Here is a 22,393-nt window from a genome sequence, read left to right on the forward strand (position 1 = left end):
AATTCGGGGGTGTTTAAACTGTTGAGGAACGTCACAGTCTGACTTACAAACTCAGTGCAGGTAGGATCGCGCATTTCTTTGTATTTTGGGATATCCGTATGTGTTGTTTATTGCAATAGATACGGCAGAATCCAAGCGTTCTGTCTTGGTTAGTTGTGCTTATTCTGTGGCTTTTAGATTGTCAGACGACGTCACAGTGTGACGTACAAACAAGTGTGGAGGCGCCGGTAGGAGCGCACCTAATGTGATGTCTAAGTATGACAATGTTGGATTTCGTGCATGCGTGTGACGTCAAACGGTGCGTGTGACGTCACACGCTTTGTTTACTGTGTTTATTGGGTGACAATATGGCGCCGTGTGCGCATATTTGGTCACCAGATGGGATTGAGCCCGATAATTATTCAAACATAGGTAAACCTAGATGGTGGTATTGATAACAAATCTATAGACAATTATATTCCAGTTCTTTGAGCCCTACAAGGCCATCATCGTTATGTTAATTGTGTAGGTATCTTCACCTGTAACTGGAACTTTGAATGATTGTGGCACAGTGCACTGGAAATCCTGATGGTTGTTGAACCATTTTACTTTAGAAAGATACGAACTGAAGGTTGGTCAAGGAATCAGTGACAGCACACTTACTTAATACACAGATAGGTAAGATGCCATAATTAGGAGACTTTCATGTGTTTTGAGGGATGGTCATTTTTACACAGGGTTACTATTTGGGACTATCACTCGCACCTTTTTGTTATAAAAAGATTAGCAGAAGAAAGCTTTCCATACCCGGTCTATATATTTAGGATCCCTAATTGAAGGTTATACATCAATCCAATCCTGGGAGTTGCATGGGACTCTCACCACCAGGGTAAGTCTGTAATTCAGTAGAGAGCATAACTGTAGGACACTGGTGTGCTGACAGCGGATTCCACGTAGTTGGATATTATATCCAAACACTTATGTAAATAAAATGTTAAATCCTCTGTTTCGATTTTTAGATTTAGAACCTGACTACTTCAATAATCGGTGAGTTTTTCAATTGAACAAATAGGCCTTGCCATCTGGTAGCACACGGGTGTAGTGACTCAAGGTATTTGGTTAGTTAGTTGATGGAGTTAAAATAATCAAGAGAACGTCCTGTGTGAATACACAATATATGAGGAGACATTCCCAGCCCATTCATGGTAACACTCAGTAATGCCATGTACCTATTTTACTGATGTAACTGGCAGTCCATTCATGTAACACAATTGTTTTAAGAAGAGCAACTTACACACGTCCAACAGGTTGTAATATTACTATAATTCGGCTAGCACTCATGAAGTCAAGGTATTTAATCATGTAGACATACATACTATGATGTTGTTGAATGTTGTGATTTTTCTTTTGTCTCATCTCTCCTGCATACTTTCATCCTTCCTGATACTGTTTCACTGAATGGTATGCAATCAACTCTTTGTGACCTGATGTTCAAAAATGTTTAAAAATATATTTTATTTGGAATTTTATGTTATGTCATCATGCTTTGGCAACCAAATGTGCACGTTTTATTTTCCTTTGTGTAACATGGGTGTTTAATGTTTCAACAGCCTTGAAAAGGACCAATTGGTCGAAACACGTGTCGGCTGTGCAAATAAACCAGTTCTACTATATGAGAATAGTGTTTTTTCTAAATTGTATTAAGACAAGCAATCTTTCCGTATTATTGTTAGAGCAAGATCATTTTGGGGTCTTAGCGCATAACAGCAGCAATAATTTCTATTTGGTTTTTCAATTATTGCTCTTTTTTACTGAGGGCCAAATTATGATGTATGAGATATTTACCTAATACAATATTCCGCGGGAATAAACCATGAGATAAATTCTATAGGAATGCCAGATGAAACACCTCCTGACATTTCTCTAATGTTAATATCAACCTGTTCGTCGTAGGAGGTAAAACTTGAAAAAGCCCCCCAATCCCCAAACTTTCCAAAATCCTTTTTCCCTCCTATGAATGGTTGCGCTAGTCAATCCCTTCTCATGAGGCAACACATTGCCTTCAGGAGAGGAGCTTCAGGCTGTGTAAATGTGGGCCTTTCAGGCGCCCTCTCACCTATTTTTTCAGCTAAATGCACAAAAGGGTCATTTACTGACCCTCCTGTGCATTAATGCAGCTGCAACAGAAGTGTTAAGATCTGTTACTGTACGTAATCCATTTCAATCCACCAAAGAGGCTAGAATAATCTTTTTTTTTTAACAGTATCAACAGTGATATGCAGATTTTCATAAATACAGCATGCAGTATTTCTTGAAATCTGCACCCATTACTTCCTGTAGGTCTGGTAAAGTTTTCATAATGCCGGGAACCGTAGATTTCTGTATGCAGTAATGTTAAATACCACATGTGGAAAACTCGCCTGGAAACGCACCGAAGTCAGTCAAAAAAATCCTCCGGTGAGGCATCTGTTTTAACCAATGTAGGGCGATATAACCCTGGTTCACCCTGACAATGACATCCACGATCAGGTATGATATGATAGTTTATTTATATAGTGCCTATTCACAATGTGTTTCAAAGCGCTTTATGGCAAGGGAGGGAAAATGGGAAAATACAATGGGCCTCATTACGACCCAGGCGGTAAGTTACCGCCTGGGCCGTGACTTTACCACCATGGCGTAAACTACGTTTACGCCATGGTGGTTGGCGGACTTACCGCCCCATTCCGACCTTGGCGGGGCGGTAAATCCCCAATCCCCATTTACCCTTCCCCATTCCCATTTTTGCCCCATAGGGCATAATGGGAGTGGGGAAGGCGTTAATTACGCCACCGTAAATTACGGTGGCGTAATTAACTCCATGGTCCCTTAGCGCCATGGATTTTAACACCTGCTAAAAGCAGGTGTTAAAAGCACCATGGCGCTAGGGGACCTCGTAATCAGGCGGTAAGGGTCGGCGCTGTTAACGCTGCCGTAAACCCCTTACCGCCTGGGTCGTAATGAGGCCCAATGACATTCTTAGAGGCCATGAACAGTAAGGATGTGAAATTAACTATCGAACTCGGCCTGACGACATTTCAGATAGTGCAAGAGCTAAGACCTAGATAAGGAAGGGAGGGGTGGGGGAGTGGGAAGGAAATGGAAACAGACAGGCGACTACCATACTAGGCCTGACAACATTTCTGGTAGAGCCGGAGAAAAGAAAAGGTGAGGGAGAGGGGTGCAGAAAGGGAGGGGAGGAAGAAAACAAGCGACTATCGTACTAGGCCTGACGACATTTCAAATAGTGCTGGATGAGGTCGGGGCAAGTAAGGGGAGTAGGGAGGCGACAGACAAGGTTGCTATCATACTAGGCCAGGGACAATTCTGACAGAGTAAGTGCATAGAAGAAAGTAAGGGGAGGAGATAAGAAAAGGGAGAAAGGGAGAGGAGGAGAGAACAAAGTAAGCAGACAAGAAGAGTGGAGAAGCAAGAAGGGAGAGCAAATACAATTGCACAAGTCAGTAGTAACACATAATGTTGCAAGCCTGGATACAAGATGAAGATGGGAACAGCATGATTCAGGGCAACCATGAGAAAGGGTGACGCACTGTGAATCAATGAAGTCCATAAAAGTCAAATCCAGCATTGCCCACAAGACAGTGATGGTGCAACCAGAATGTATCAGGACAGACTCCTGCAGAAGTAGGCTGGAGGGGGCAGGGGGAGCAGGGTAGAAGAATCAAGCAAAACAGGCAACACCTGTGTGCGAGAAGGGCGGGCACAAGGGAACATCACAGGGGAACCAGAGGAGTGGGGATGGCCTGTGGGGACAGAGGGAGTAAACACATGTTGGTGCATGCTTACCTGCTGTCTGAGCAGGGGTTCGGGCCCTGGATCCTCCTGGCCCGATCAGAAATTGTCCTTTTCTTCAACTGCCCTTCGCTTCTTATGCCCGGGACGAGAGATGCCCTTGATCTAAGAGTTAAGAGCAGGAAGGAAGAGGCAGGGCTAACAAGCTGGGCGGTGCTTAGGCCAGGTGACCTAGATCCACTTGCACCTGCTCCTCATCTGCAAAGGAAAAGGGGCTGGAGGGCTCCTTAAGTAGGGAAAAAGAGCGGCAACCGGGAAGGCACCAGGTGGGCTGGGTTTGATAAGTGGAGAAAAAGAGCGTCAACCAGGAAGGCACCAGGTGGGCGGGGCTTAGGCCAGATGATCAAGACCACTTGCACCTGCTCCCCATCGGCAAAGGAAAAGAGGCTTGAGGGCTCCTTAAGTAGGGAAAAAGAGCGGCAACCAGGAAGGCACCAGGTGGGTGGGGCTTGCTAAGTAGAGAAAAAGAGCGTCAACCAGGAAGGCACCAGGTGGGTGGGGCTTAAGCCAGGTGATCAAGATCCACTTGCACCCGCTCCCCATCTGCAAAGGAAAAGAGGCTGGAGGGCTCCTTAAGTAGGGAAAAAGAGCGGCAACAAGGAAGGCACAAGGTAGGTGGGGCTTGCTAAGTGGGAAAAAGAGCAGCAACCAGGAAGCCACCAGGTGGGCGGGGCTTAGGTCAGGTGACTGAGTTCCTCTTGCACCTGCTCCCAATCTGCAAAGGAAAAGAGGCCGGAGGGCTCCTTAAGTTGGGGAAAAAAGAGCAGCAACCAGGAAGACACCACTGGACCCTTATATGTTCACACCATAATGGTCTCGCCAACCCACGTACATGCTGAGAAAAGGGCATTGGTGAAATGTTTGAGCATCAGACAATCTTGAAATGGGAAATAAGCAGGTCAATTGGCACAGCGAGTAGAGCGCTCGCTTTGACATCCATGCAGAGCATGCTAACGTAAGTTCGAATCCCGGCGGGGCCAAACTCAGCCTTTCATTCTTCCAAGGTCGATAAATGAGCACTGCACACCGTGGGTAATAATAAGCAGCGCTCGGATACCTGAGGGTTCGTAGTGCTATATAAATGCAAAATTATTATATGCATTGATTTGCTATAGCACATTGTGGTAATTGATGCTCAGTAAATGAACTCGGACCAGGGACCCATTAACCAGCATGATTTCACTTACTCATATTTTGAAAATATTTTGTAGCGGGCTGCCAACGTTCCAAAGTCTTCCTACTCACTTATAAATGCCATGCCACATAAATACAATATTTCAACCAAGTGTCAGTGAGAGGTTCTAATGTGTCGGAAAAGAAAAAAAGATGTAGTAGCGCCCTGTTGTGATTCACACATAAAGCTAGCCAGAACAAGGACAACAGCAGATGATCTGGAAAGTAGAGATGTACTTTCCTTTTACAATACAATGCATTTACCCAGATGTACCAAGGCATTGGTGAGATCTAGTACGCTCGTTGCTATTGATTCCTCAGAGGCAATGAAGGGTGCTGCTGGTTGGCCGGTACCATGATGAGGTTGTTGCTGGCAAAACACCACATTGCCTAAAAACATAGATCGCTAAAGTATATGGCACCAATATGTGTGTTACGCAGTCTGGCAGCAAACCGAACACTCGCAATTTACTCAATTTAAACCCATAATAGGTTTCTAGCACTCGGGAAGGGATACACACATGTTCCTTCATTTTAACTTTTCAATAATTTACTACAAAGTACATCACTTTGCATTCTTTTTTTTAATTACGGTTTACAGTGTTTTTTTTTTTTTTACAAACTTTTACCGTTTGACAAAACTTAACAAGAAAACATCACTTTAAATTCATTGAACACACAAATTCAATTGAAAGCATTTTGTGAACAATAACAACAAAAGTCCTATCTGTAAATGTCCATGGAGCTGCACATGGATTATAGTATTCTAAATCACCTCCACAACGTCAATATAAATCATAATATCCACAATCTGTCTTGAAATCTGAAGCAGATCCATATTGGTTTTTTTTCACCATATGTGCTTTGGCCCCTAAAAGAAAGAAAATACAATATTAGTTCAAAAGACAAAAATATGACTATTAACACTTCTTTAGATCTGCTAGCAATCCAGGTGATTTAATAAAGAAATGGGGCGCTACATCAATTGCACAAAGTTAGAACTGAATACACTTTCCAACGTGGCACTGAAATCAGTAAAAGCGTGAGTCATACCACTTTTCTAGGTGGTGTGTGGGGCCGCATATGGTGCTGGTGTGTGGGGCCGCATATGGTGCATGAACACATCAGGCCCGCTTCTACTCTCATACACAACACATGAGGCACAACTACAAACAACAAGAACCCATTCTCTGTCCTTTCAAGGTGGAGTCAGACTTCCCGAGTCTACTCTAGAAGTATTCTCATGTTGAAATGCATGACAGTCACAGCGCCTTCACTCACCTACAATAACTTCTAGGTTCTATAACGCTCAGAAAATACATACAATATACTGGTGCATCGACTCTCGTCTTCATGAAACATGTTGAAGAATGCTCCGATTACTTACCAGTAATCGTCATTACTTCTTTAAGTCCTTACTGGATAAGGAAAAATGCCTAGAGTTTTTCTTTTTCCTCCTGCAAAGCTCACATGAAGAGGAAGACGAGGAAGACGAGAGGGCAAGGTGCCTTCGTTTAGCAGAGTCCTTCCCCACAGTGTGCAGCAACAGCAGAAACAGGAACACCACTTGCTGAGCAATCATATATAAACTGCAGGCCAGGAGAAAAACCAGTTAATCCCCTTGGGAACGGGCCATTGAAATCAGAGTTTTTCTCCAGTTCCATTGGAGAAACACTAATAAAAACCTCTCTCACCCTTCCGGAGGAGTAGCCAACCCGCCCCCGGAAGGCACATCAATCAGCCGGCCTCTCCGCGCTGATGAGGAATGGAACGCTGAGCTAGAGACACCGGGGTGAAACGGCGCGCAACAAACCCAACTCAGCTCCCCCGGGACATACATCGTTCCCTTCATCTCCTTACTACGGTAAGGAGATGCCTCTATGCCAGCCTCGAGCCAGGCAGTAAACCGGGAGAAGCTAATAATTCCCGCTCAACCGAGACCCAAGCCCCGCAGGGGGCCCGGGAGCACACTGCACCTGGAGGGAACTGAGGCCCTGACATACAGCTCCATCAGGGGGCAGGAACTGTAGCTCCCCAGAGCCCTGTGCCGGGAATAGTCCAACCTGCCGGAGGCAGGAAAAATGAAACTGGATGCAGTTGTTTAGGGGGAGGAGTTGTATGAAATAAAAGAAATAGAAGAAGGTCCTGTGTAGGAGGTGGCGGCCTCATGAGGAAAGTACTGGAACGAGGAAGAGTGGACGTGGAGGTAATGGATTTGAATAGGTCTAGCACAAATACATATTCTCTTGTGCCCAGCTCCTCATTTGACCAAACACGCCATAATTATATGGACATATACACAAAGAATGGTTAAAAATAATTGCAAGTTAGAGCAATGCGCATTTTTTCCAGGTCAGCTAATGCAGTATTTGTATTTTGGAATTGTATGTGTCTTTATAAGATGCAAACCTAGATTGCATGCAAAAGAAGTGTGCAAGTAAATTGGGGTTAACAGAGGTTGGTAGAAGGGAAGATTACAGCATATTGTATCTTGGATATCCCACACTACAGGGGTAGTTCTTATATGGCAGTAGCAGGTCTTAAGGCCACCAGGTATGCCTTGTTCTTCAGGGCATACCTGCAAGGGCGCTGAAGTGGTGCTGATTGCGACAGAGATGATGTTTTATCAGGCTGGGGCATAGGAAGAGACATTCTGCTGGCTGGTTTTCTCTAGGCATGCCCGCTTAGTCCCAAGCCTCGCCAGGGTTTGGGACCCGGTGGAGGGCATCTCACCTGAGCCTGCATGTTTCGTGGCTGGCTAAGCCCCTGTTCAGCAATGGGGCCCTCGCATGTGATACAGGCAGTTTTGAAGTGTCGCCTGGCTGGGATGAGAAGCCAGTTAATTCTCTTAGAATGGGAGAGAAGTGGTTACATGTCTTAGGTCTCATTAAAAGGCATGCAATTGAACATACCAGGGGCCAGATTACAGAAACTTTGCACCGGTGGAAGTGCAAAGTTTGCATGGTATTAACACTAGGGAAAAGTTATACCTATTTTTAAAAACACTGGGACACAAAAAAAGCATTGCACCTCAGCAAGTGTAGTTTGGCATATTAAAAGCACCTGGGCTAAAATTGCCCTGGTGCTAAAAAGATACATTTCTAATTGATTTTTGTATCAGGGTAAAGTTTGCCCTAGTGCTAATACCATTCCGTATTAGCACTAGGGCAAAATTTGCCATGGTGTAATAATGTAGTGAAAAAGCATTTTTTTTTTTTTTAACTAGGGCAATTTTTGCCCTGGTCCTTTTAATATGCCAAACTGCACTTGTCGAGGTGCAATGGTTGCTTAATGTGTCCCAGTGTTTTTAAAAATAGGGCAAACTTTGCCCTAGTGGTAACACCGTGCAAACTTTGCACTTGCACCCGTGCAACGTTTCTGTAATCTGGCCCCAGGTGTGTTTCCAAGATGCTTTTAGGATGCCTGCTACGGCAATGCAAATGAAACATACCTTGCCGTCAAGTCAAGGCGAGCTCACAGACAAACATGTGTTCTCATTTTCAAGTCGGGATATCTCAAGCCCTTCACCACACACACGTTTCCAGGCCCGCCCCCAGAACATGGCTGCCGATGCCACCATCATTCCCACGAGCGAGAGGTCGGAGCTTCTCGTCTTTCCCACTTCGAGACACATTCTGTCCCTCTAGTTACACTTTGCGCAGATACTTCAGGCTTCCTAGGGCCCCTGGGCCCCTACTGGGGGCTGCTCCCTGCAATGCATCAATTCCTAAAACGTCCAGGCTGGCATGTGTCATATTCACGGACTGCCGTCCTTGAACTCTACCCTTCAAACAATCAATGGGGCTTCAGTGGCCGTTTTACAGGGCAGTGCAAGCAAGTTGGGCAACGGCTGCAAAAAAAAAATCTGTTTGCTATTCAATGCTGGCATATTTTGTAGGGCCCTGACAGCAAAAGAACATGATTTACAGTGGGCCGCTTCTCTGTCGTTGGATCGGGCAGAATGAATGCGTGGAAACCTGGCATACTGTACCGACACGTCTGCTGATCCGCTGTGGGCACAGCCAGCAAAGCTGGCCTCAGCCTGTGTAGTTGAGGTAGAGCTATATTTTTCATTGAGCGCAGCGAGCATGGAAATGTGCTGCAAGAGGCTCCTGTGGGTGACCTTACATCTACTAGAGTAGTTCATGGGTTCGCGTACAGAACCAATTTGAAATGTCATGGATTTTTACCCAAAATGCACGGCCTCCACCCACTATTATACAAATGTTGCTGGGGTTACCCCTGTAATCCTCATTTCAGTTTTGCACTCTGCACCTGCTCAGTCTAATTTGGGGTAAACACTCACACCCATCACTAGCAACCTATGAAGAATACCCATAGAAGAATGTAACAACAGCAATATCACATCATTTTTTTTTTGGGTGGCGCTTGATCAAGGATTTCTCCTGCTTCTAAGCGCTGTTATGATAGGTATTATTTTCATCCAATGAAATGGTAATACATGGTGCTCAATGTGTCGCCTTAGAAGAATGAAAGACTGAGGGCCTGATTTCAAAGCAATCCCATTGAAAAATGCTTTGCGAATCAGGGCCTCAGCCGCCCCTTTCGTATGGGAAGTTGCAAAGTGCATGCTGGCACCCGTGTAAGTGGCACGCCAACGAGCTATCCACCCATGTATGCAAAACACCTCAAAAGTGAAACTGTGCAGAAGCAGGAAGACCAACATTAGGCGTGGCACAATAGTGAAAACAAGAGAGGAGGAAGGGCTGTGATAAACGTTTAGTGGAGGAGGAAGACAGAACTGAGCAATTGCTTTCGTACTCTTGTGTTTGGACAGACCTGGCAACTGAGGCTCTTTGCTCTTGGGGGAAAGTTGAATATTTAACTGGATGCCCGGCCTTCTTGCCATATTTATGCCCAACATTAAAGGTTGCATGTGGGAAGTCGAGTGGTCAGTGGTCGAAGTGTATGAAAAAGAAGTAGTGGAACTATGTTCCCTTTCGGGCCTGTCCCCACTCCCCACATCCCCATCACCACGCCCCTCCCACACATAATCCAAGCCCCCAAACACACCTGCTCTTTAAGGCAATGTTCAGTGCACTGAAGTGCAAGTTTCAACTTCTTCCTACACTTTTATTTTAAAACTAAACTAATTCCGTAACTGTTTCTTTTTACAATAAAAGTATGGGAACAGTGAAATTTGTATTTTGTTTATGTTTATTTTTTTTAATTTTTTTTTAATTGGAGGAGCACCGCTCCGGCCCACTGTGAGTGGTGTATGAGTTTGGCATAACTGTACCCCATTAATCTGTTCAGTTTACTCCAGTAACTCGCTCTTTAGTCATTCCTTTTACATTATCCATTGATTACGTTTCACATTTCACGACTGTTTCACTTGGCGCAGTGGTCTAATGTTTTATGTCGAGCGGATGGTTAACCAATCAAAGCTGCTGCAAGCTGAGCTATTTCCTCAATTAGTGACAGTACTGGATGGAAATCATTTCATTGGTAATCCAGCTCCTCTGGAGCGAGACAACGGACTTAGAAGGACGGTACTCGGGGTGGTGGCATGGCAGGCAAGTGATAGTCCTGCAGAAATGGAAGAACATACAGGTTCGAAAAGCACGCCTCGCTTTGTAGAGATGACTTGCACACATAGCATAACAGTCCCTCCTGCCAATATATATATATTGTTATAGTAACATGTCTAGTAGGAACCCTATGATCGTAGCTTTATTGCCCCAATCCTGCATATAAGCCTCAATACCAGCATACAACAGAATGTGAACATAAAGACATCTCCTCTCGGTTACAAACGTGCTACCAATAATGAACAACCATTGGCAAAGCCTGCCGTTTTGGCCTACTTATAGGATTTCGCATTTGTTAGGCACTTCTACCAAATGCTGAGTTACTCACGCCATTTTCCAGCTGTTATCTTATGGCCAGCTGCTACCATTGTGTTAGTACCTGGCACATGCCTGTCCTATGCCTACACACCAGTCAGAACTGTTGGCTTTACCAATTCCTGTTTTTTTTTTCTTGTGTGTGTCCACCATTGTCTGTATACATGAGATGTTTTACAGTGCGAACAAGGCTGGTGAGCCTGGGCAATACAAGGCAATGGCGCAGTAGCGAGGTAGAGACTGGGATGTGGGAGCTGGGAAATGGGTCATGCTGGGGTCCAAGATTTGTGGCTGACGAGTTATTCTTCAAATAGTAGAGTGGAATTCTTTCCTGGAGTTTATGAGGGAGCCTTCAAAGGCATTGGCAATTGTTTTTGGCACTACAAGCAAGCGTCTGAGTGGTACATATTTCCAGCATTCAATAACCACCTAGTCTTGTTACCTGTTGAGGTGAAGGGTTCCACACCCATTCAGTTCTAAGGGCCTCCATTGTATGAATGGCCAGTCAGTTTGTGTCCTTTATGAAAATCTGTGCATAAAGTAATAACTAAATAAGTCCCACATTATAGTGTGGACCTTGTGCCCTCAGTAGTTTAAAATAATAATAGTAGCATTGTGTTGTTATATTGCACTTTGTGCCAGACTCTTCCAGCTTCTAAGCAATGTAATAATTTGGCGTTAAGTCCCTGTTTCAAGGGTAGGAAAGGGGGTAACGGCCCGGCAGCCCAGGTTAACGACCCGAGCGAAGCAAAGGCCATTAATGAGGGCTTTGGGTTGCTACCCCTGTTTCAGCCCTTGGAACGGGAGTTTAAGACAATTAGCACCCCGGGCTACCAAAGCGGTGGCAAAATAAAAGTATTTTCCTTCGTTCAACGGGACGCGCGCTGCGTTCCGTTGAACAAAGGAAACTACTTTCCCAAGACAGCCGCCATGGAAAGAGAAGCATGGCAGCCTGCAGGAGCAGAGAGGAAGGAGAGGTGGGTAGTGCTGCCGCCACAGAAATAAGGTAAGTGGGGAGTCAGAAGGGACAAAAGAAATAAAAAATAATGGGACGGAGGGTGGGGGAGCCAGCCATCAGGTGGGATGGAATGCCAGCTTTCACCAGCAGTTCAAGCCCGCGTTCCTAGCCACCTGCTTTTTTCTGTTAGGTTTACCATTTTTAGAATGAAAAACCGACATAATTAAGGCAGGTAAGAATATGCTGGACAACATGATTTCATGAGACACATTCATTGTATGACATGGTTTTATATACATATTCATAATGTTTGTTGTTTACGGAGAGTTCCTTGAAGATGGCTGCCACCCCCCCCCCCGAAATGCATTGGACCACTATTGTGTCTCCTATTAAAAATAGTTTTCATCTAATGGAATTGAGAACGTTTATGAACTAGGATATCTACAAAGGTTCTGGCCAGTCTTCTGACAAGGGGATGTTGCCAGCATATTCTGCAGATCTGATATACCCTCTAGTGCAAAGAGGGTTCCGGCATGAACCAAAGTGCACATACGTCACATTAAAGTGGAATATAACTTACTTAAGTGGTGCCCACTTTGAACTCATCTCCTCACAAAGTTTCTTGCATGCTAGATTGATTTGATTTTCATTCCAACCATCATCCTATATGTGCATGTTCTCTCGAAAAATCACACGACATTGGTTTACATCTTTAAAACCAGTGGGAGAGCTCAGCATGCATCACAGGATCGAATACCAACAAGGACCGACTCATGCCTTTTGTTCTCCCTAGGACTATTAAGCCATATGGAGTTAGTTTGTGGCTACAGCGCTGCAAAGGAGGAATCTGGCATGAAGCACTGTACCAAAATGTACTATTATCTTACTGAAGACCCAAATATTACACCATATTTTAAATTAATACATCTGGTATATGTCAGGCACAGCTATAATGGTACTTCCTAGCCTTTAAATGGTTATACTTGCAAAATGGTGTGATTACCGGGCCATATGAAGTGCCTGACAAATACATATCTAATACCTCTACACAAGCCAATGCTTGTTTTAAACAGAACTTCAATGCAAGAGCAAGCTCAAGTGGCTGAAGGAAGAATTGGTTGAGAGATTTTTAGTATACCAGTACAGTGTTTATAGTTGCTATTAAGCCAGTCACGTTCTGAAGGCTGCTTTGAATTAACACTGGTAGGTACTCACAACATAACGGTTGATCTTCCGGTTTGATAAAACTAGCTTAAGAAGATCCCAGGGGTATGTGTCTTGGGTTCGGAGGGGCAGGTAGTGGGTGGAAATGACCATGCAAAGTAGCATGGCTATGGACAGAATGGGTGGGAAACTGATCAACTAACACCCACACGCTGTGTGGCCCTCCTAGCTGTACTCCAATGCAACCGTTTTGGGTCATAGGTGGCACTTTAGCTCTACCTAATCGCCAAAACTTTAATAAAAGCAGTGAAGAAAAATGCATGACACCATCACTTGTGTGTAGTCATTGTTTCACACAACATGAAGGTTTATTTCCCAGCCCTATATCTAATCACCCAAAATGTGGACATGCCACAAACCATAGCGCACCATTAACCATTAAATTATGGGTCTACAGTCATCTAGGCTAGTCTTACACTTTAATGTCCTGAAATGAAAAAGAATAGACAAATTACATTGGAGCTTTTCTGAACTCCAAGGTTAGTTTCCGAGTGCTGAAGACAGCTGATTACTGCACATGTATTGTTGCATGGTGGCTTGGGCACGGGCTTTTGTTTTCTTTGGATCTGGGATGACATTTTTTCAGGATTCTGTATCCGGGAAAATCCGGCGCTACTCTTACAATGATTAGTAAGTATTGGGGTGCTGAAGCAGGACTATGAGCTAAATACTGGTCCAGCATGTCTGATTCCCATTTCTTCTTTCTCTCTCCCCGCATGACTGTGTGAGAGTGGGGTCAGGGGACTTCAATGAGTCCACACAGAATAGGACACATTCATTCAATGTAGACAGCCAGTTATGAAACCATGGTATTTACTTTAGGCCCTGTGAACACACCGGAGAATGAATCTAGCAGGTAGCACTTTCACACAACACTCTATAATCCAAAGATCCACAATTACCATACGCTCAAATTTACATCTGATAACGCAATCAAGCAACGCCGGTAAGCCCTGTGCCACCATCTGTTCCAAGTCGCAGGGACCACAAAACCTGTTTTGACCCAGCGCTCTGGCCCCTCTGGGGTGTAGGAGGGATTCTGGGGTTGGTTAGGGTGGGTACAGAATAGGTCGAGCAATCACTTCCCTGGTCTGTGCGCAAGCTGCAGGCACCTGTAAGAGTCCTCACTCAAGCCTTCATCCTAGGAGGGTCAATACCTTGAGTACTATAAGTCCAATTAATACAGCTCTTAGAAGCAAGAAGAATGAGCTAGAAAAAAATCAAAAACCTGATACATTCAATAAGAAAAAGTGTGCATGCGAGCCGACGGAATTTAGACGCAAGAATCACTCTGAAAATATGCTCTCATTTCTTAGTTATTTTTTAGTAAGGCCTGTAGCACTATTGCCTACACGTATCTGATGTTCCTTTATCCGCAGCTGCAAACCTTGATGGCGATGGTACGCCATGACGTTACTTTTCACAATTCCATCTTACTTTTTGTACATGCTTATTTTCCGTGAATGTGTGTATTCAGTTTCCTGGGTTTCAACTCGTGCAAAGAAACACCCACAAAGATGTGGGGTGGGGGAAAGGGCTTCTCGAATGTTTGCTTTGGAGGCTCCAGCACTTGGCCCAGGCCACAAACCCTGTTTGAATGCAATGAAAGAAGGCGCACAGGGGGCGCTGGCACTTGCAGACTTACAGTTCCACGCGCCCTCCTTGCACAGTCCTGCCACATGCAATTAGTTGTGAGCACACAGCGGTAAAGCAGTTCACTTTGGCCGGAGAGCCTAGAGCTGGTCATGCCAGACCCAGACTGAAAAGGCCCCACCCAGCCCTCCGATCCAAACTGAAAAGGCCCCATTTGAAGCGTCCACCTCCCTCTTGGGTATCAAGCGGCGTGTCCAGACTCTCTTTACTGGGGTGGCCCAAGTGGGGCACTGACTTATGCAGGGGTGGCATGAAGTACGAGAGCGTGCGCACACACACATCTGAAAAGCATTCATTTACTATTTGTCTGCACTACTCAGATCTACTTTAATTACTAACATTAGTGTCTTACATTCATGAGTTAAAGTTTAATGATTATAGTTTAGGACAATAGGGTGGCACCCGGGGTGGGCAATCAGATTGCAGGTGTAGCATGTGCCACCCCAGGCCACTCCCTGGACACGCCACTGCTGTGCTGGGTGGGTCTTCCTAGACAGGTAAAAGTCAATGGATTACAAAGAAATGTAAAGAGGCAACGCAGTGTGACTCCAGTTAAGGGCTCAGTCTCAAGTAACAAGGACTGTAAAGATAATTGATTCCCAACCTTACAAATATAATTCTCTATGAATGTCTGTGCATTGTGGTCTAGGCATGCGCACACCTTAAACGCACAGGCAACTTCACCCTCAGAGCAGGCTCAGTCCCTCCTCTTCTAAAATTCAGTGAGACTCCTGGTTTTGGGGAGAGGAAGCGGAATGCGAATTGCACAATTGAAGGCACGCCCCTAAACGCTCCTACCAGAAAAAAATACAACCCGCTAGGGGAAAGGGCCCAAGAAATTCTTACAAGGATAACAAGTTTAATTTCTACAAAAATAGGTGCATCAGCAAAGAACTCTGCTGCCACGGAACGTTTCAATCTAACAGGAGACACAGCGTCAGAGGTGACGTCAGTACATATGGTGAAAACCTGTGTGGATGGTTGGTGCGACCCTATAGACAATCGGCCTGCTCCATAGGGGATTCCAGGCCAATCCGTCCATCTTCCATCACCTGGGGTCTGCTGGGCTGATTGTCTGCAGGGACCAAGGCCGAAAAAACTATTAGATTCAATGGCTAACAGTGCCACTCTATTATAATTATACAGTGCACCTGGCATGAGCACAGGCTGGTACAGGCGGAGTGTCGAGGTCACACTGACCCCCATACATTTCACTCATCCCAATCACGTCTTTTGGCTTCCAAGGCTTCCACCCTCGCTTTTGAACTATAATTTATCCCTCTGAGAACCTCACATTACACATCATGCCACTTTGAAATAAAGGTAGAATGACCATGCTCTCAGATCTTTTACGGGTGAATGGTTTATGGTCGGTGCTCTGGGGTCAGCTAGTATCTCGGGATTCAGGGGTCTTGGGACTGGGACAGTTGTAGATGCTATAATTTGTGGTTGGCTGGGGGTCGGAGGCCTGCTCTGGTCTGTTTGTGATATCACATACACCGAGGCACCCAACGTTGTCTTGTGGCCTTGCACGGCACATTCTTTCTTAAGACAAATATATTGGCAACAACTTTTAAGACAAAGAATGGTTTCTATGGAGGTTAGCAGCATGGGCCTCTCATCAACGCTTGGCTCTATTCAGTTTTCCACTTTAGGCTTGCAGCCTGTGTCTAACGCACTAAACACTGCATGGCCGTACAGGGCCTATGCTTCGGCTATGGCTACTTTATATCTGCAAAATGGCATCTACTTAAATATGTGCCCTAAACCTAAACATCTAAATTCTGTACAATATTATTATAATGTGGGGGACTTTAGTATGTGTCCCTCCCCCATTGGTCTATTACAGTTGTCTCAATGGGGCTCGCCTCACTCTAAAGCGCCAAGGCGGATGGGTTGTGTTTGCTCCCATCCCAACACATTGCACATGTTGCCGCCATTTTATTTATGTATTGTTTATTCATTTATTGTTTGCTTGCTAGGCGCTTATACAATAAGAAACTAGTGTTTCAAGTGCCCACAGGGCAAGGGAGCAGGAGTGGAAAATACATTAAAATACATTAAAACACAATGGAGGCAAGAGGAAAACAGGATGAACCTACTTTGGATTGTGAGTATTCAGAACGTGCAAGTGCAGCAAGGCAGAAGGCAGGGGGTCCGTGCTGTGGAGTCTGAGCTCATGGGTGAGCCACAGATGAAGTGTTTGGTATGTTGAGTGCTACACGGCCTGGAGCCACGAGGGGTGTATGTGTGAGCCACCAGGGCAGTGGGTGTAATTGTAAGTGAAAATTGACAGGAGCTGGGTCGATTGGGTGCGGGAGGTCAGGGCCCCAAGGATACATAAGGGCCCAGGACACCAATCGCAACAACTGTGGAATTAGCAGGGGAGAGAAGGGAAGGAGGAGGTAAAGAGCAGAGTCTTAAGGAGCCTTCGGAATTTAAGAAGATCCTGCTCAAGGTGCAGAGGGAGGGGGAGGCTGTTCCATAGGAGGGAGCCAGCTGAGGAAACTGAAAGACCACTGGCGCTCACATTCAAACCTTTGGTTTGTTCGAAACGGGTTCCTGGTTGCAAAGACTTTAATTATAGAGTCATGCGCTCCATCCTGAAATACAGAAGTGGGGGTGAGTCCAGTGTGGACGGGGAGGAGGTCCCAAAGTCTTGGGGTGTGCCATATATCAGCTCTGCATCCCAAAATATGTGACTTCCAATGGGGATGTGTACAAGAGGGGAGTTGAGGTGGAGATGCGCTGAACACCATATGAATAAGGAGCACTAATTATAAAATTGATGCTTTAATTGTTGTAGAAACAGCCGACACGTGTTTCGACACGCAGGTCGTTTTCAAGGCTGAGTAGTCACATACAACATTTGATTCATCATATTATTCATGACAGAAAAGAGGATACAAAAAATTGTAACAATCACATTGAATTTGAAAAAAGTAAATACAGACCATATCACATAAAGTTAAAAAATAGTAGTGACATATAGCAAAAAAGATAGTGACATATAGCAAATATCATAATATTATATGAATAAGAATCATTGGCATACCGTAAACCATGGTTGGAGGGTGGAGTAAACAGAAGCAAACGGTGGTTGAAAATAATGAAACAAAAACAGAAAATATACAGTAAGAAACAAGCTTAAACATTTGAGGAATACATCCTTCCTTAAATGGAAGAACAAAAGAAACACATAAAAAGGGGGATTTCCTTGACCTATGCGCTACAATACCGGAGCCCTCAATCAAGCATGGTGTGCACACTTCACCCATGCAAATAATGAAATTGTGAACTGATCGGCACCAAAAGTTAATGGACACACGTTGAGTAGAAACCAATAGCTAATGCAAAAGATACAAGATCAAAGTAATAAATTGAGCTTACCACAAGAACACAGAGTATATCGAAGAAATCAATAAATGGGAAATCCCTGTGTAGAACAAGCATGAATGTCAGTTGGACAACTCAAAACAAAGGATTGCTGATAATTTTAAGAAAATACAAGATATAACCCAAAATATTCGAGTCTACATACCACAAGAAGCAGCGCGTTATAAGTATTACGCTGGTGTCAAGTCCAAGCCGTGATGGCCGTAACCAATATATAACCTGAAAACCAATCAGTAGAATATCTAAGTACTTCATCCAGATAGTATGGAATCAAATCACTGACTATTCAGCAGCAAAAGATCAAACTCACTCGTTGGATCGAGCAGTCACAGTTACAGAGGAATTCCCCAGAGCAGTCATCTGTACCAAACATTGGAAAAAGATAAAGAAAAGGCAACCGACGTCACAGCGGTGACGTAGGTTGCGTCGCATGCATCTGGCGTCGCGTGAGTGACGTCAGATGTAAATAAACAGTAAAAGTGAAGCAATATTGTTATACTTAATACTTTTGACTACATAACTATGGGTTGCAAACATTTGCATACCCCTGGTTGCTATGAAACTCTTGACTCCAACCCTGTCAAACGTGTGATAACTGGTCTCCTAGAATTAATTGACATCTGGTATCAAAGAGGTTTTCTTACTGATGATGAGAAACATTTTTTGTCCAACACTAATCCTACCATACCGACCTTAATTTCTTAAAATTATCAGCAATCCTTTGTTTTGAGTTGTCCAACTGACATTCATGCTTGTTCTACACAGGGATTTCCCATTTATTGATTTCTTCGATATACTCTGTGTTCTTGTGGTAAGCTCAATTTATTACTTTGATCTTGTATCTTTTGCATTAGCTATTGGTTTCTACTCAACGTGTGTCCATTAACTTTTGGTGCCGATCAGTTCACAATTTCATTATTTGCATGGGTGAAGTGTGCACACCATGCTTGATTGAGGGCTCCGGTATTGTAGCGCATAGGTCAAGGAAATCCCCCTTTTTATGTGTTTCTTTTGTTCTTCCATTTAAGGAAGGATGTATTCCTCAAATGTTTAAGCTTGTTTCTTACTGTATATTTTCTGTTTTTGTTTCATTATTTTCAACCACCGTTTGCTTCTGTTTACTCCACCCTCCAACCATGGTTTACGGTATGCCAATGATTCTTATTCATATAATATTATGATATTTGCTATATGTCACTATCTTTTTTGCTATATGTCACTACTATTTTTTAACTTTATGTGATATGGTCTGTATTTACTTTTTTCAAATTCAATGTGATTGTTACAATTTTTTGTATCCTCTTTTCTGTCATGAATAATATGATGAATCAAATGTTGTATGTGACTACTCAGCCTTGAAAACGACCTGCGTGTCGAAACACGTGTCGGCTGTTTCTACAACAATTAAAGCATCAATTTTATAATTAGTGCTCCTTATTCATATGGTGTTCAGCGCATCTCCACCTCAACTCCCCTCTTGTACATATTTTCTGGTACCAGCCAGGGTGGACTGGCTGGCGTAGGTGGTAGTGCAGCTCACACTTCAATTTCTCCAGTATCAACACCAACAGTGAATACTAGCGCACAGACCTCGAATGCGATAATCCACATCTACTTTGTTTTCCAATGGGGATGCATGGGTAGGATGATGGGGCTCGTGAACACTGCTGGCGGAAATATAGATCATTCACCCATCAGATAATGTTGCTCACCCGCTGGCCATGCTATAGACTGCCCATTTATTATATCAGAAAGCTGCTTATACTACACTGGGTGAGCCCGCTCTCCTTCTAGCTAACACTTTGTGTCCTGACCAATTTTTATCTCCAGTAAGAGTATTACAAATCCTAAGCGGAGATTACAACTCTATCGCTGCATAAGAAGCCATTATGACTACAAGTGCATAGGTAATCCAAACGTTCCCTATTTTTCCTCACCCATACAGTGGGTCTTAGTTACACACTGGTAGCAGCTGTGCACTGTAGTGTAGTCATCTTGGCAATGGTTGTCATTTGCTCCCTGCAGAGGAGGAAGATTACTTCCTTGTGTACGGCTTGAAATTAGGCAAATTGCTGTCCTGCCCTTCCATTGTGTTTCTAAAGGCAGAAACTGTCATGTGTGGCCATTTTGTCCACATTAACACTGACACAAAGCTCATAAAGGCAGCCAAGACTGGTTTGGGCAGGGCTAGTGTCTGCTCAATCAACATCACTGTGTGTGCCTGCAGTGATGGCCATGAAAAGAGGAGTGGGGCTGGCCTCCACAGATTGTGAGGCCACCAAATATTTAAGAAGTACAGAGGATTTGATTGGTAGCCTCAGGGCACCCCCAGCCCTGTGTGTGCATGTGTGTGTTTGCATCTGTGGGACCCTGAGCCACTAGTGAGTCCGCTGCCTGGAACAGCTTGTATGCACCTGGAACTGAAGACTTCGTCAAGGATCCTGCTGAATGCTCTGTGGCCTAGATGCCTAATCCTCCTGCAATATGAAGCTCTGCTACTCAACGACCATCTATGATGATCCCTCTCTGTCTCGGTGGGAACCCCACACCGGTCAGATCCTTCATCTGTACGCCTTCATCTGTACTGCTGCTTTGTGTTACATGGAAGCTACAGGCCATGTTCATCACCATCCTTGCAGTGAGAGCACCGTCTTGCTACTGCAAGCCAGATGGTATTAGATCAGCTTCCAGAAAGAGCCTGCTCCATCAAAGGACTCTTTAGGCCAGGCTGTGCTCAAGTCCTATCTTCCAGGGAACCATTATTCTCTCATCCTGAAGCTGGTTCGAAAGAATGATCAGGGGCTGGCGGGGCTGCCACATAAGCTGAGAACACTCTCATTGACCTGTCAGAGAGGAAGGAGGCGATCCATGCAATGGCTCCAGATGAGAAATGTGTCATGTTTGGTGGTCCAGTAAGTCAAAAGGTGGCTGACGGTTCTAGCAGCAGAAGTAAGGTGTTTTGCCGTCGTATTTGATCTCGTCCAATTGATTTGATTTTTTTAAATCTAGCAATGCGATTCCATGCCAAAATCCCGGTCGGAATTTCGATTGGTGCAGGCCCAGGAGGTTGTTAGATTCCAAGTGGAGCTGAATCTGAAGGTAGGTTGCGCAATCGAGGATTTTCAGAAGAAGGGGGGGTGGTTATAGGGCAGTAGTTTGTGGGGATGGCTGGGTCAAGGGAAGGTTTTTTTTTAGAAGTGGAAGGACCCATGCATCCTTGAGGCTGTTAGGTACGGAACATGGGGAGAAGGTAGCATTGATGAGGGCGGTCATGAAAGGAGTGAGTGATTCGGCGCAGTCCTTGATGACTACCACTGGGCAAATGTCTCCCTGGCAGCGAGACAGTTTCAGCCCTTGGATGATATGAATGACCTCAGATTCAGTGACCAATTTGAAGTCAAAGAGGGTTGGAGTTTGTAGGGTCATTTGGGTCCCAGGACTAGGGATAGCAGCGTTAGCATTGCCCCAGGTATTTTCATAGCGATTATCTTTTTTTGGAGTGTGACAAGTTTGAGACGCTAGGAATTTTGTATATTAATGCATCAGGTGCTATGCTGAGTGCAGTTTGTTGGGGTGGGCACTGGCTTAGAGCTCACGCAGAATAGTGAAGAGAATTAGAGTTAGAGTTGGCAATTCGGGTTTTATAAATGGAGATCCTTTCTAAGATAATGGCCTTTTTGTATTCCTCTGCAAGGGTGAAGCCAGCTTTGTTGGGCTTAGTGGGTTTTTATTCCACTGTGTTTCCGCCTCGCATTTAAGTAGGTGGAGGGCTTTGAGTTCAGGAGAAAACCAAGCATTGTGGTGTGCAACAGCTTTGGCTTTCCGCAGTGTTGATAACCTGTGTGAGTGTTCAGTTGGACAAATCTACCAGTAAGGCAGGGCCGTTTCCCAGAGTCTGCAGACGGAGTAACACCTCCAGCAGTGGCAAGATGTGGGCTCTAGTCATATTAATGTTGCATCCATCTGGCAGTGGCGGGAGAAGTGAGGCGATAGAAAATTGAAGATTAGTCACTGGACTAGTGAATAGAATTACATTGTGGTCTGCCCAAGGGCACGGCTGATTGGATGTGATGCCAATGCTGCAGTTAAGGTCAGTAATCCAATTTAAGTTTCAGCCTCTGGAATGCGTGGAGTTGAGGGTACGTTGGGCAAAGCCTAGCACATTAAGAGAGTTATCTGGGGATAAGGCATTAAGATCCCACTCATCACTGAAGCCCAGGTTGAGGTCGCCTAGGAGTATTGCTTTGGAAGTGGGTTTGGTGTTGGCAAGCAGGTGCAATATATCCTCTTC

The 22,393-nt window shown here is 44.6% G+C and overlaps 1 protein-coding gene across 4 annotated transcripts in view; it reads right to left on the reverse strand.

The window, feature by feature from the left end:
• Nucleotides 1-5,569: 5,569 nt before the first annotated feature.
• Nucleotides 5,570-22,393, reverse strand: part of TMEM212 (transmembrane protein 212) — a 139,803-nt gene continuing 122,979 nt past the window's right edge. For 2 of the 4 annotated variants that reach the window (XM_069618742.1, XM_069618741.1), the window contains exon 4: nucleotides 5,570-5,875. In XM_069618742.1, coding sequence (XP_069474843.1) covers nucleotides 5,855-5,875 — 21 coding nt within the window. In that variant the 3' untranslated portion in view covers nucleotides 5,570-5,854. Of the gene's footprint in view, nucleotides 5,876-6,391; nucleotides 6,594-6,698; nucleotides 7,113-22,393 lie in introns of those variants that run through there. The other 2 variants (XR_011276104.1, XR_011276105.1) reach the window with 2 other exon arrangements.

The sequence above is a fragment of the Ambystoma mexicanum genome, chromosome 10, assembly GCF_040938575.1.
Source record: "Ambystoma mexicanum isolate Mex_15411 chromosome 10, UKY_AmexF1_1, whole genome shotgun sequence".
Classification (NCBI taxonomy): Eukaryota; Metazoa; Chordata; class Amphibia; order Caudata; family Ambystomatidae; genus Ambystoma; species Ambystoma mexicanum.